The sequence below is a fragment of the Elephas maximus genome, chromosome 22, assembly GCF_024166365.1.
Source record: "Elephas maximus indicus isolate mEleMax1 chromosome 22, mEleMax1 primary haplotype, whole genome shotgun sequence".
In the NCBI taxonomy this organism is placed as follows: Eukaryota; Metazoa; Chordata; class Mammalia; order Proboscidea; family Elephantidae; genus Elephas; species Elephas maximus.
This window is the reverse complement of record NC_064840.1, coordinates 45,285,732-45,300,872: the sequence shown is the minus strand read 5'-3', so window position 1 is coordinate 45,300,872 and position 15,141 is coordinate 45,285,732. Positions and strand designations below refer to the sequence as shown.

At 38.8% G+C, this 15,141-nt stretch overlaps 1 protein-coding gene across 8 annotated transcripts in view; it reads right to left on the bottom strand.

The window, feature by feature from the left end:
- Positions 1-13,270, bottom strand: part of CCDC25 (coiled-coil domain containing 25) — a 47,752-nt gene extending 34,482 nt beyond the window's left edge. For 2 of the 8 annotated variants that reach the window (XM_049865719.1, XM_049865724.1), the window contains exon 1: positions 1,173-3,864. In XM_049865719.1, the coding sequence (XP_049721676.1) occupies positions 1,173-1,194 (22 nt within the window). In that variant the 5' untranslated portion in view covers positions 1,195-3,864. The other 6 variants (XM_049865726.1, XM_049865717.1, XM_049865718.1 and 3 more) reach the window with 6 other exon arrangements.
- Positions 13,271-15,141: the final 1,871 nt, after the last annotated feature.

Here is a 15,141-nt window from a genome sequence, read left to right as displayed (position 1 = left end):
TGGGGAAAGAGAGAAGCCAGGATTTAGAACTACAGCTGCTTAGGGTACCAGTAACAACCGGAGAATGCCTGCTCAGTTTCTCTTAGCCTTAATTTCTTCATTTGAAAAATGGGCATAATATCAGTACCTATTTCATAGGGCTGTTGTGAAGATTAAACGGATCAGTATAGGTAAACACTTAACAGTATTTTGCTTATACTTAAAAAATTAAGTACTCAATAAATGCTTACTATTACTATCATTAAAGCAAACAGGATCTGTATGCTTAACTTCAGGGATGGCATTTGGTAGGGAGTGTTATGAGCTGGGGAAATGATATCTCATTTTATAGGCAGGATCAGGCTTCAGGAGAGAAACATCGCAAGGGTCAGAGTGAGTGGTGGAAGCTGAGAAAGAAAAAGAAAGCAAACTGAAACTGAGAGTATTATAAGGAAGAAAAAGAAAGTACCAGGAGCCCATGCACCTGGAACTAAGCGGTGGAAAAGCCCACATGACGTTCTAAGGCGGGGTTTTTTATCGTTTGTCCTGTTACTGGTGGTGTCTTTTGGACTGAATTTTGTGAGCAGCTAAATCACCTGTCTCCAAAAGAGACTAAAAAAGTATATACTATTATTTTTTTAATTTCTATTAATTATTTTAGAAGTGGAGGTAGGGCTGGGACAAGACCGAGCTAAACTCGTTAGGGAGTTCAGAAGGTAACAAAGGGAAACCAGTAGACGTTTCCTTTTAAGCTGGATATGATCAGATGCTGCACCTACTCCATTTACATCTGCTCCAATACTCCGTTTACTCCATTTACATGGATGCTTGTGTCTATTCGCCACCGCTTCTCGTACTCACCTGTTCACTCAAGAAGTAGCTCTAATATGTAAGTGGGGTGGGCTCAATAACTTACTATAAGGAGACAGAAAGGAGGTAAAACAAAGCCTATGTTCCAGAGGCCTTTGCTCTCAGACTTGAGGTCTAACCCTAAGACGTTATTCCCGATTTACACTACGGTAATTATAAAGGAAGAGAGCTGGGAGTCAGCTATTAACCACTGACCACCCATAAACAAAAATACAAAGCACGAGTTCTAGTCTTGATCATAAGAGTCAGGTAGTTGGCTAAGTCCCCCAGTCTCAGAAAGTAAAAGACCACCCAGAAAAAGTAGAACCAAAACTGTTACTTACCAAATATCTTCAGGCCAGCCATACTTTATTAGATCTTCATCTATAGTCAGATAAAACAGAACAATGAAAAGAAAAAATGTCAAATGAAGATATACTAGGGTTTATAGAAAGTTGGGAAGGGAAGGATTATCAATCCCTTCCACAACTTTTTCCTCATCGGCTTAACAGAGAAAAGGGTGTTTCAGAGAGGCTTTAATGCTTGAAAATGCTGAAAAATTAAAATTTTGTAATTGGATAATATGAACTTTATAATTTTTATAACAGTTTCAATCTAAGACTCAAAGATATTTATATTTGAAGATAAGAAAACACAAATCAGAGGAGGTGAAAAATCAGATGATGTATTAGAAAACTGATTCACTGTAATAAATGACAGAAAATTAGGGAACAAACACCAGCAATATAAAAAAAAAAACAAAAATTCTGTCACATATGGAAATAAAACACCAGATGAAATAGCTAGAAGAGTCAAAGTAGTTATCTCTGAAGAGTTGAATGTGGGTGCCTGGGAAGGACGGGGTAGAGAACTGGTGTTTTTTTTTTTAATAAGCCTTCTATTGCTATTTGACTTCTTAAACCATGTACTTGTAGATTATTAAAATAAAGATTTAAAAAGTTCTTTGGAAATAATGACCACCTAATTCACATGGATAAAGTTCTTTACTGTTCACACTTGGATTGTTTCTGATTATATATATTTCAGTAATTTTTTTTTAATGAGGAGTCCATATTCCTGATTATTTCCTTTACGTATATTCCTAAAAGCCGAAGTATGAGTTCAAAGTGCATGTACATTTTTAAAGCTAATAATATGTATCACTTCAGAATGGAACATCAATACATACTTCTAATACCTATATTAATAATTAATTGTGTCTAATACAGAAGTTTTATTTAAAGTACTATTTAAATACTAATTTAAAAATAGTAGGGTAAACAAATAGTGGTTCTAAATGTACCCAAGACAGTAAAATCTACCTAACTTAAATGTGGTAGTTATTGTCCAGAAAAGTAAAAGATGATAAATCTTGAACAAGGACACTCCTAGCAATTGCAGACCGACGGAGTTTTCTGAAGGGCTTTCTACTACTTCAGTGGAAAGCAGAGCAAATAACTAAAGGATAAACAGAAAAAGCCAAGGGAAATATAAAAACCTTTTTTCGTTATTCAGACAACATTTGGTTCCCTGATGACACCTTCTAGCTAATAAAAAGAACAGGCCTGAAAGATTTTTCATGAAAGTGAATCATGAAATTTAAAATTCATGTACTTTCTATCCAGTCCTTAGGCTGAAATCATCAAGCCTATTAGAAATAGTGCGCTAGGAGTGCTAGAGAGCAGGGTTGCTTTAAAAGATGGAATGCCTAGGCAAGGGACAACTCAGAAAAGAACGGTGAAAATGGTTGTACAACTCGAAGAATGTAATCAATGCCACTAAACTGTACATGTAGAAACTGTTGAATTGCTGTTACGTTCTGCTGTGTATTCTCGACAACAAAAATAAAATAAATTAAAAAAAACTTAAATTTGAGAAAAAAGCCATAATGTCCTTTCTAAAAGGTAAAACAGAAGAAGTTGACAGCTCCAAATGACTCCAAGAGTTCCTGGGGGGAAAAAAGGGCGTTCTATGCATACATATTTTTTTCTATATCTATTTATATACTTTAATGACAGCAAAACTCTATTCCACAGGGCTCTAGATATACCTGTAGATGTAAATTCTATATGTAGATTTATATCTGTAGATATAAATTCCTACAACAGACATTTAAAAGAGGCTAAAATGTAGCCACATACTAACCCACTTCACAAAGCCTTCTCAGTTCTCCCTGATCACACTGACTCTCTGCCCCCTCTACTTCTACAGCACTTGCTATCAATGTTATTACTTCGTTGTGCCATGCTTATCTGTGTGTGTGCCTCCGCCTGTATCCTTTTGAAAGCACAGGCTAAATCTTTCTTTTGGATACATCACAGGATCTGTATTTTTAGCTTTAGGGAGGGCATTTGGTAGGGAGTGTTATGAGCTGGGGAAATGATATCCCACTTTATAGGCAGGATTAGGCTTCAGGAGAGAAATATCAAAAGGGTCAGAGCAGGTGGTGGAAGCCGAAGAAAGAAAAAGTAGGTTGAAAAATTAATTCAACAGGTTGAGGCTAGCTTTTTAATAAAACAATAGAAAGTAAAGGGCATAGCATGTAATGCAGGTATTTTTTGTAAATTTTTTTAGTTATTTGAGTATGTACATCAAGATGTAACTTATTTCATACTGAGGACTGCAGTCAACAAAGTCTGAAAAAACACTGCACTAAACTAATATTTCATGACTCAGAAAGAGCCATTATCAGCCTCAAAAAAAAAAAAGATATGTACAGAAAATGAACCAAACCACAGAGAATTTTTATTTGATCTGAATTAGCACAGGTTAACCTTTGATTCATATCACCTTAAATCAAATGATACCACAAAATTCTTTGTAAGGTTTCTAATCAGCAACAGGTGGTTCAATTAGATCAAACATTACCTGGTTTAACTAGATGCTAGGAAAGTTAAGGCTTTTGCCCATCTCACAGAGTTCCTGTAATGGGTTGTGACCTGTTTCTCAAAGTAGTTAGCTGAAAACTCATATCCATGGAGGAAAAAGGCAGTAACACTTACCTGCTGGAAATTTCAAAATCGAATGCTTTTGACAACTTACTTTCATATTTATCCTTTCCCATGTAAATAGTGTAAGCGGATGAATTAACTAAGGAAAAAAAAAATTAGATAAATTCATCACCAACAAAACTATTTCGTAAGAAAAACAAGAGACAAATGCTTAGATCAGGGGTTAGCAAACTACGGCCCATGGGCCAAATCCAGCCTGCTACCTGTTTCTGTCCAGTCATTGAGCTGTTTTTACATTTTTAAAGGGCTGGAGGGGAGGGGAACAAGGAATAAGGTACAGAGGCTGTATGTGGCTTACAAAGCCTAAAATGTTTACTATCTGGCCCTTTACAGACAAAGTTTGCTGACCCTTATAAATGGCTACTTTCCCACTTTCTCAGGGGTATATAGCTCAAGGCAATTTCCAGTTCAGTCCTTCCTCAAGAGAGTCAAGAGAACAAACAAAACACCTAGAAACCTCAACCACTTAAAAATAGGTTCCTATAGTTAGCCAAGTTTTATTTTGCCTAATTTTATTTAGCCTAGATTAGTTAGTTATGGAACCCTGGTGACACGATGGTTAAGAGCTCAGCTACTAATCAAAAGGTCGGCAGTTCAAATTCACCAGGTGCTCCTTGGAAACGCTATGGGCAGCTCTACTCTGTCCTACAGGGTCCCTATGAGTTGGAATCAACTGGACAGCAACAGGTTTGATTTGGTTTTGTATATTAGCTACATTCCAGGTCTGCTGCAAATTATAACAGGGTCCCTATCACTTTCAGAGGAACCATGGCTCTCAAATTTCTTCTAAGTCATTGAGTCTGAACCCTGATTATACATTATTTTTGCTGCTGCATTGATTCTGACTTACAGTGAACCTATAGGAAAGAGTAGAACTGCCCCATAGGGTTTCCAAGGCTGTAATCTCTATGGAAGCAGATCACCAGGCCTTTTCTCCTGGGGAGTAGCTGGTGAATTCAAAACCACTGATCTTTCAGTTAGCAGTCAAGCCATTTAACCACTATGCCACTAGGGCTCCTTGATTATACTGTAGATGACCTAATTGTGCCCCAGCTCCACCTCAGACGAACTAAATCCAAATCTCTGAAGAACTGGGGAGTGGGGGTGGTGGTGCTGGTGAGCATTTATGTTTTTTAAAAGTTTCCCAAGTGATTCTAATCTGAAGTCAGGTCTAGGAACCACTATACTAAATCAAACTGAGTTTTAATCTGTGTATGGCTTATCCTAGGGATGGCATTTGCTTTACTGAGGTAGTGTGTGTTTTAATATGAGCATCTTAAACCTGGAATCAAACAAAAAGTTTCATTTCCTAGCTGGTTACTAGGATTTCAAGCTAGACTCCCAAGCTTGTTTGACCCCAGTTGCATCTAAACTACTGAATTAACAGTTGCTGGGCCCTCAGTCTGCAAAGCCTGATAGACATGTGCAGGGCTGGGCTGGGCAGTCTGTCAGCTGCAGCTCCAGAGCACAGAACTAGCAGACGTGAGTGGAGCTCTGAAGGCCAAGGAGCAGCACTCGTTCACGCACAAAGCTCAGCATTCTCACCTTGGGGATGCCTGCACGTTCAGTAACGCCTTAACTCGCCAGTCCTAGTTGCTTCTCTTAAACAGGAAAAATGCCCAATCCTTCAGTGACTTCAGTTACGGTGACTACGTCATTAATTCCTTAGGAGTAGTTAAGTGAAACAACTTGACAGAATGTTCGCTCAACTAGTTGGCAGGAATACTTCTTGGTAATTGAACATTAGCTTGATAAGAGGGAGTCCTGGCGATGTAGTGGTTAAGTGCTCAGCTGCTAACAGTAAGGTCGGGGGGTCAAACGCACCAGCAGCTCCATGGGGAAAAAGATGTGGCAGTCTGCTTCTGTGAAGATGACAGCCATGGAAATCCTATGGGGCAGTTCTACTCTGCTCTGTAGGCTGGGTATGGGAGCTTGATAAGGCCTTAGCACAACATGTAACACACACCAGGAAAGTAGGAACAAAACTAAAAAGTATTTCAGATTCTCTCTACATAATCTGACAATATTTTATGTGCACAACATTTTGATCCTACAATGTCACCACTAGGAGTATAAAAAAAAAAAAAAAAAAAGAGTATAGTCTACTGAAAAGACTGTAACGGTTTTGTTCTTTTCTAATCTAAACGCCCATTAACAAGAGACGGTTAAGTACACTATGCCATACCAGTTGCTGTCCAGTCAACTCTAACTCACGGCAACCCCACATGTGTCAGAACAGAACTGTGCTCCTCCACAGGCTTTTCAGTGGCTGATCTTCTGGAAACAGATCACCAAGCCTTTCTTCTGAGGCATCTCTAGGTGGACTCGAACCTCTTTTTGGTGCATAAATCGTTTACACCACCCATCCATAAACAAAATACCACACACCCATTAAAAAGAAAGTAGTGTACATAAAAAAATTAAGTAGCAGAACAGTATTCTCATGTATCTATGTACAGTAACATTCAATTTATAAAAAAACAAATGAATATATAACTATATTTACATATATTTTACACACACATTTTCTTTATATGCATGGAAGGATACACAACTAACTGTTAGCAACAGTTACCTTGGGTAACTTGGTTACGAAGTGTAATCAAAACAAAAATACTTCTAAAAATTGAAAAAAATATAAAGGCTCTATGAATGCCAAGCTATCTCAAGTTACAGCCAAGTAATTCTTCAAAAATAACATTATCATGAAATACAAAGACCGAGCAACTGTTCAATATTAAAGGAGGCTAAAGGGTCGTGATGAGTTGGAATCAACTCGGTGGCAATTTTTTTTTTTTTAAGAGTCATGACAACTGAATGCAACAAATGGTTCGTAATTTTCTTTCCCTTTAAATACATTATTAGGACACTGAACTGATGAAATCTGAATATAGCCTGTTGATTAGCAACGATTATTTCCTAATTTTGATAATTTCCAAATTTTGTTAATTCAAAGTCTTTTGATAAGAGAATATCTTTGATTGTAGGAGATGCATAATGAAGTATTTAGGGATAAACTGCAACTTACTATCAAGTGGTTCAGGAAAAAAAATATGTGTGTGTGTGTGTGTAGAGAAGGGGGAAGAAAGAGGAGAGAATGGGAGAGAAAGAGTTAAGGCAAACATGGTAACATGTTAACATTTGGGAATCTGGGAGAAGGATAGACAAGAAATCTTTTACTATCACCACTTTATTCAGTATTGTACAAGAAGGCCTAGCCAGGGCAATAAGACATGAAGGGAAATAATGGGAATCCACATTGGAAAGGAAGAAGTAAAATGATCTCTATTCACAGATGACATGACTCTTTGGATAGAAAATCACAAAGACTCCACAAGAAATCTACTGGATCTAATAGAAGGATTTAGCAAAGTGGCTGGGTACAAGATCAACACATAAAAATCAGCTGAGTTCCTGTACACTAACAAGGAGGCCTCTGAAAAGGAAATCAAGAAAACAATACCATTTACAACAGCCCCCAAAGGATAAAATACCTTTGTTAAAGCCATCCACTGGTGGTACTTCTGCTAAGCAGTAATAGATAACTAAGACAAGACCAATACAATGAAAACTAAAAAACATTATTGCAAAAAACTACAAGTGACCTTCATAAATGGAAAAAATTCCATGCTCATGGAATAGAACACTAAACATTGTGAAAATGTCAATACTACCCAAAGTGATCTACAGATACTGTCGTGGACAGAACTGTGTCCCCCAAAAATGTCTGTCAGCTTGGCTAGTCCATGACTCCCAGTGCTGTGCGACTGTCCACCATTTTGTCACCTGGTGTGATTTTCCTGTGTGTTGTAAATCCTATCTCTGTGATGCTGGTGACATTGGATTGGCAGCAGTGGTGTTGATGGGGCAGTACTGAATCTGCAGGATTAGGCTGCATCTTGAGCCAATCTCTTTTGAGATGTGGGGAAGAGAAGCGAGCAAAGAAACAGAAGGACCTCATATCACCAAAAAAGCAGCGCCAGGAGCAGAGTGCACCCTTTGGACCTGAGGTTCCTGCGTGGAGAGCTCCTAGACCAAGGGAAGATTGATGACAAGGACCTTCCTCTAGAGCCCACAGAGACAGAAAGCCTTTCCCTGGAGCTGGCACACTGAACTTGAACTTCTAGCCTACTAGAGTGTGAGAGAATAAATTTGTTTGTTAAAGCCATCCTCTTGTATTTCTGTCATAGCAGCACTAGATAACTAAGACAGATAAAATGCAATCCAAATTTCAACAACATTCTTTACCAAAATGGAAAAACGTATCACCAACTTTATAAAAGGAAAGAGAGCTTGAATAGCCAAAGCAATATTGAATTAGAGCAAAATAGGAGGCCTCACACCCCTGATCTCAAAACATACTATACAGCCACAGTAACCAAGACAGCCTGGTACTTGTTCAATGACAGACACAGAACAACGGAATAGAACTGAGAACCCAGAAATAAACCCATTCATCTATGGGCAGCTGATTTTCAACAAGAGTCAAAGTTCATTCAATGGAGAAGGCACAGTCTCTTTAATAAATGGTGCTGGCAAAACCAGGTATTTAATTGTGGAAAAATAAACAGGATCTATGCCTCATGGCATGCACAAAAACTAACTCAAAATAGATTAAAGACCTAAATGTTAAAGCCAGAACTATATAGCTCCTGGAAAATAATACAGGGACAAAAATATGGGACTTAATTTTTTTCAGTAAGAGATTACCAAACGCAACTACAAATGCATGAGCAATAGTAGATAAGTTAGATAACTAGGACCTCCTAAAAATTAAATACTTACGCTCATCAAAAAACTTTATCAAAAGAGAATCTACAGATTGGGAAAAAATCTTCATGAATGATATACTCAATAAGGGTCTAAGCTCTAAAAAATATAGAAAACTTCAACAACGCAATGACAAAAAGACAACCCAATTAAAAAAAATGGGCAAAGGACATGAACAAACACTTCACCAAAGAGAACACTCGATCAGCCAACAAAAGATGTTCATAGTCATTAGCCATCAGAGAGATACAAATCAAAACTACAGGGAGATACCATCTCACCCCTGCAAAAATGGCACTGAGCAAAAAACAGAAAACAACACATGCTGGCAAGGTTGTGGGGAGAGTGGAACCCTCTTCCACTGCTGGTGGGATTGTAAACTAGTTCAACCACTGTGGAAAATGGCTTGGCACTTCGTCAAAAAGCTAGAAACAAATACTCTATGATGCAGCAATCCCACTCCTATGTATACACCCTAGAGAACTAAAACTGACACAAACAGATACATGCACACCTATGTTCACTGCAGCATAATTCACAATAGCAAAACGATAGAAACAACCCAACTGCCCATCAGCAGATGAATGGACAAACTGTACTACATACAATGGAATACCATGCAGCTATAAAAAACAATGAGGTCTCAAAATACACTGTAACATGGATGAATCTGGAGAACGTTATGCTGAGTGAAACAATTACAAAAGGCCAAATACTGTGTGACTGCACTATTATAAAAAGACAAGAATAGGTATGCATACAGAAAGCAACATTCTTTGGTGGCTACCAGAGATGGGAAGAAGAAAGGGGAATCATTTTCCAGACAGTAGACACTTGCTAGTTTTGGTGATGGGTAAGGCAATACCAAATAAGGGTGAAGTCAGCACAATTTGACCAAGGTACAAGATGATATTAAGAAGTACACAAGAGTAAGGGACAATTTTGGTAAAAGCCACAACATATACAATTTTCCAATAACTGTAATAACCAAAAATGTGTGTGGTTACATAAGTAGATACGTATGCTTATATACATATAAGTAAGCACATATGAATACATGGATGTGCACGTATAGGTGTTTCTGTAGGCAAATGTATATACTTGTTTGGATGTGCTACACATATAATCACACATAAAACAAAGCACACAGGGAGCACAGTTATAGATACTTCCTGGGCAAACCAAATACCTTGCGGGATTGGGTTACTGGGTTTGAGGGCTTAGGGCCATAGTCTTGGGGGCAACTCGGTCAACTGGTACAACATTGCTCAGAAACTCATGTTCTACATCCTAGTTTGGTGAGTAGCGTCTGGGGTCTTAAAAGCTTCTGAGCAGCCATCTAAGATACAATTATTGGTCTCTATGCATCTGGAGCAAAAGAGAAAGAAGGAAACCAAAGACTCAAAGAAGAAACTAGTCCACAGAACTAACAGTCTACATGAACCATGTCCTCATCTACCTTGAGACCGGAAGAACTAGATGGTGCCCAGCTACCACTATCAACTGGTCTGACCAGGGATGCAACAGATGGTCCAGGACAGAATGGGAGAAAAATGTAGACCAAAACCTCAAATTTCTAAAAAAGGCCAGACTTACCGGACTGGTAGAGACTAGAGGAACCCCTGAGACTATTGCCCTGGGATGCCCTTTAAACTTGGAACTCAAACCACTCCCAGTGGTCACCTATCAGTCAAAAGACAGAGTGGTTCATAAAATACATAATATCACCTGTGAGTACTATGCTCCTCTAAACAATCATCTAAATGAGACCTTACGGTCAACATTTACCCTAGACCAAAGACAAGAAGGTAAGGGGAACAAGGAAACTAGATTAATGGAAACAGAACCACCAGAATGGAAACAATGAGAATACCGACATATTGTGAAAAGTGTAACCAATGTTACTGAATAATATGTACAGAAATCGTTAAATGAGAACCATGTAAATTTTCTCCAGAAACACAATAAAATCTTTTAAAATAAAAAAAACTCTTACTATTCTTGCAACTTTTTGAAAGCAGAAATGTCAAAATAAGAAGTTAAAAACAGAAAAGGAACGTGATTGCTGTTCAATAAGTCTGAATTAGCTCCTTTCCTGATTAAATGGATGAAGGAAAAGTAATTCTGTACAGTAAAGTTAATTTAAAAAACTTGGCTATTCGTACGAACTAATTTCATGAAGATTCCATATGTTTGAGTTTTTACTGTAATGCTAATATATAAAGTTTTATTTATTTTTCTGAAAAAAGTTCTAATTTTGTGATTTTAAAAGATTTGCTGCACACTTAAAGGCCAAATATTATTCTAAGAGGGTGCAATTCTGACATTATAATGGAAATCCATGAAAACAGGATCCACAACTCTGCTGAAACACAACAAAGTTTTTGTTTTGTTTTGTTTTATTACAAATATATTTGATTACATATATAAGTAAAAAAGGACTCTGAACATAAAGCAATCACACAGAATTTTTTAAAAACTCAAACACACGAGAACTTGCTGCCCTTCCATACTGGTTCCTTCAAAACACTGTGCACTTTAATAAGGCGGCTGTGCTCACAACTATAGTTAAATTTACAGTTAACTTACAAACATAAAATGACTAAGCTTTGACCATAGCTTCTTATTTGTTTATATACTATTCACATCAAATGAAAAAGCCAGTTTTTTTTTTTTAAAATGCAACAACTGAAAAGTGAAAACCCTGTGAAGGTGCCTAAGAAAAAATACGGCAGCACAGTGCTTATGTTAAGATGAAGGAAACCTGTGTATGTACTAAAGTCCCTGGGTGGCACAAATGGCTGAGCATTCAGTCCAAAAACTTGGTAATTCAAATCTACTCACAGGTGCTTCAGAAGAAAGGCCTAGTGATGATCAACTTCCAAAAGGTCACAGCCACTGAAAACCCTACGGAGCACAGTTCTACTCTAAAACACATGGGGCTTCCAGGAGTAGGAATCGACTCCACAGCAACCGGTTTGGTTTTGTCTAAGTGTGTATGACTAGCAACTAAAGAACTTAGAATAGCTTTAAGTGGAATAAACAGCTAACATAAAATACACCGAGTATCTGTGTGCCCTTCCTGTACTTATTATTCCATTGTTGGGTTTGTATGGACATATATGTTGCTGGAGAGCGCCATGAGTGGAGAAGTTACAAAGATGCTTGAGTTATCTCATGACAAGGAGAATAGAAAAGAGTGAAATCACACACTGTTAAAGGTGTACAATTTTTCAGGTTGGTATAAGTTTTGCTTCTAGTAATCTGAATAACATGGGTAAGGCAAACCAAATTCACAGAGGTAGAGAAAGCACCTATGGCAGACTGCTGAAGTGTAACTAATGAGAAAAACAATGAGATATGGCAGTGCGATGAGGTAGGAGGAGAAGGGGTTTGTGAAGTCCGCCTCTAAATAACTAAGTCACAACTTCCCTGGGCCTCAATTTTCTCATAGCTATTCAAACCCACACGAACAACAGTCACTTAAGTCTCATCTTTAACAAACAGAACAATAGACAGTGCTATGAATAAGCCAAAAATTACCATTCATTTTTTCCAACAAAGGTTTATTGAGTCTCCATTATGAACCAAGCACTATGCTAGGGAAATAAGATAAAGAGATCCCATCCCTGCCCTCAAGGGCCTTACGCTCAAGCTCAAGGAGACAGTATTTAATATCATATGATACGTGCAAGGCTAAACGCATACATGGAATGTTAAGGGAGTCCCAGAAAAGGTACACCTAACCAATCTGGGGGTAGCATTAGGTTAGGAAAAGCACCTTGGAAAAAAAATCAGCCAGGGCTGTGATAACGGCGTAGCAGTTAACTGGGAGTTGAGTCTAAGCGATTCTAACCGTGAGTAGTGAAAGGAAGGCGAGAAACAGCTTTTCCGTGGAACTAAAAGTACCCAATCTTTGTCTCCCTAAGACAAAATCAGAAACGTTAGCATATGTCACTTTGTAAGATGTAGGACATTGACTCTGCCCAGTGAGCGGCTATATGGCCATTTCAACGTCTTTTTATTGCTTTCTGTTGAACCCCAGGCCCTAAAACCCCTTCTTAGAAAGGTAAGGCGCACTCCCTGTAACGTAAGAGTTGTTGTCAAGTATCTCTATTCTTCAAGTGTACAATTACCAGGGTGCAGCCAAAATAAAGACCGCAAAAAAGTAAATAAATAAAGACTCGGGCGAGTAAGAGCCCGCAAACTGTCCAATTTCGGAGAGCGGCAGGAGATCTTTCCGAGTCTGGGAAAGAGAACATCCTGCAGATACAAAGACAGCAGGGAAGGATCTCCCTCCGCGTCCCCAGAGCCCAGATGAGGGTACGCCGGGGGACGAGAATGGCAGTGAGGGACCGATGCTGCGGAGGAACCGAGAAGGCGGGGAAAGACGCACCCAACGTTTTAGGAAGAGGTCTAGGCTTAGCGGAGGCCTGAGGGGGTCTCCGTTTCGGAGCCCCGCTGTAAAGTAGGAACCCGGAAGGTCACGGCGCCACTCACCGCTGCTGCTGGTGAAGTAGAACACCATAGTCCCGACGGCGCGGCAGTCACTCCTACGCAGAGCAGCAGCGCTCAACTTGGCAAGTTCGGGATACCAGAAACGCGGCGCCTACCTGCTCCCCGGAACTCCTCCGCGCACTCCCGGAAGTCGTCAGGATGCGTCATAACGCCGGCCCGTCGGCGCCATCTTTAATCCTGGCAGTGCGAAGTGGATTGGCGTGCTGTGGTACTAAATAACTAAGGGAAATGGATGGATCCAGGGTCCGTGGTGGTTGGAGAACATCTTTTTCTTTGACGTCGTAAAGGAAAAATGCCACTGGCGGACTTTAAGAATCTCTACCCTGTGGACGCTGAAGTTCTAGGGGATACCGGTTTTATCTGTCCCCTCTCACCCGAGATAGACTTCCTGAGAGCAGAAAGTGCCTCCTTCACAGCTACTTGTTTACTGTACCTACCACAATGCTTGGGCACTTAATAGGACTGCATTAAATTTTAAATGAACCCAAATTTCTCCACTGTTTCATTCTAGCGCCACGATTTGTTAAGGTGCATCTTGGGCGCATTAATTAACCTTTGTTTTTTACTTTCCAAATCTGCAAAATGATTATATAGCATATGATGCTAGGGTTGTTGGAGGGGAAAATTAGTAAGAGACATCTTACTTTGGTTTTTGAGGGGTTTCTTATCCATGAAATCAAATATTAACCATAAGAAGCCTGACCTAAACTGCAAAAGCCTGCCAGAAGCTGCTCTATAGCAATGTAAATTTGTCTCATCCTGCTAGAAAAGGATAGTTGTCAAACCTTTGAGCTAGTTTAAGTCTCAAAAAGCCTCACAGCTGCTGATCTGTGAAGGGCCAAATTATTAGCAGCCAAGCCAGAAGTGAACTTATCAGTTGATCTCAGTAAAGGAGGGAGGCAGGATTCAATCAACTCATGTTAAGATTAGCAAATGGTTGATTGGCTATATTTCTCCCTCCTCCTTATAAGCCCCATTGTACCTTGCTTCTTCCAGCCATTTGCTTTTTTTTGGAATCAAAATGGCCTCACTATAAGCATACAGAATCCTGGTGGTACAGTGGTTAAGAGCTTGGCTGCTAACCAAAAGATCAGCTGTTTGAATCCACCACCTGCTCCTTGGAAACCTTATGGGGCAGTTCTACTGTGTCCTATACAGTTGCTAAGAGTTGGAATCAACTCGATGGCAATGGTTTTTTTTTTAATTTATATGCATAAAGAATAACAGCTCAGGATAGACCAAATGTACAAATTTCGATGAATTTTGATTATTTTTAATGGGATAAAGAAGTTAATAGGTGTAAACAGTTTAGAACGTGATAAGCTCTCAACTGAGTTGTTAGTTAATATTTGCTAGAGGTAGTATGCCTCTTGGATTTGGGAATCAGGGCCTTCTGGATTTGAAATCTAAGATCTGCTACCTATTACCTAGTAAAAAAAAAAATAGACTGGGCAAATTCCAAACCTCTGAACCTTATGGATTCTTCTGCTGTAAAGTGGGGATAATACTCACGTGGTCACCATGAATCTGAATCAACTCAACCACAGCTGTTGACTGGTTAATGCTCCCAAAGCACTTAGTGTTGACCTGATTATTCCTCTTCATTCTGTAGCTCAGGAAGTTGAATGCATCACTTAACTAAATTTACTTAGAACTAAAAGTAGGGCAGAGACTGTACCAGGCTTTAGTGACACAAAGATAATAACAATAGCTAACAACCAATGGATGCTTTAGGAATCTTTTGGTTTTACAAAGCAAGAACCTATGCCCTGTAAAAAAAAAAAAAAAACAAACTAATTGTATTTCAGGCCCTCAGTTTATACGCTGTAAAATGGAAATAATACCTCATAGATTGTGGTGAGACGTGAAATAAAACATATAAAGTGTCTAAGAATACCTGGCATTAGTTTAACTTTAAAAATAAAAAATGAACTAGGAACCAAAGGATTGTTAATAAGAAAAAAATTAATGATCGAGTTCCAAATGTGGAAAACAAGTGCATCGACAATCTTGG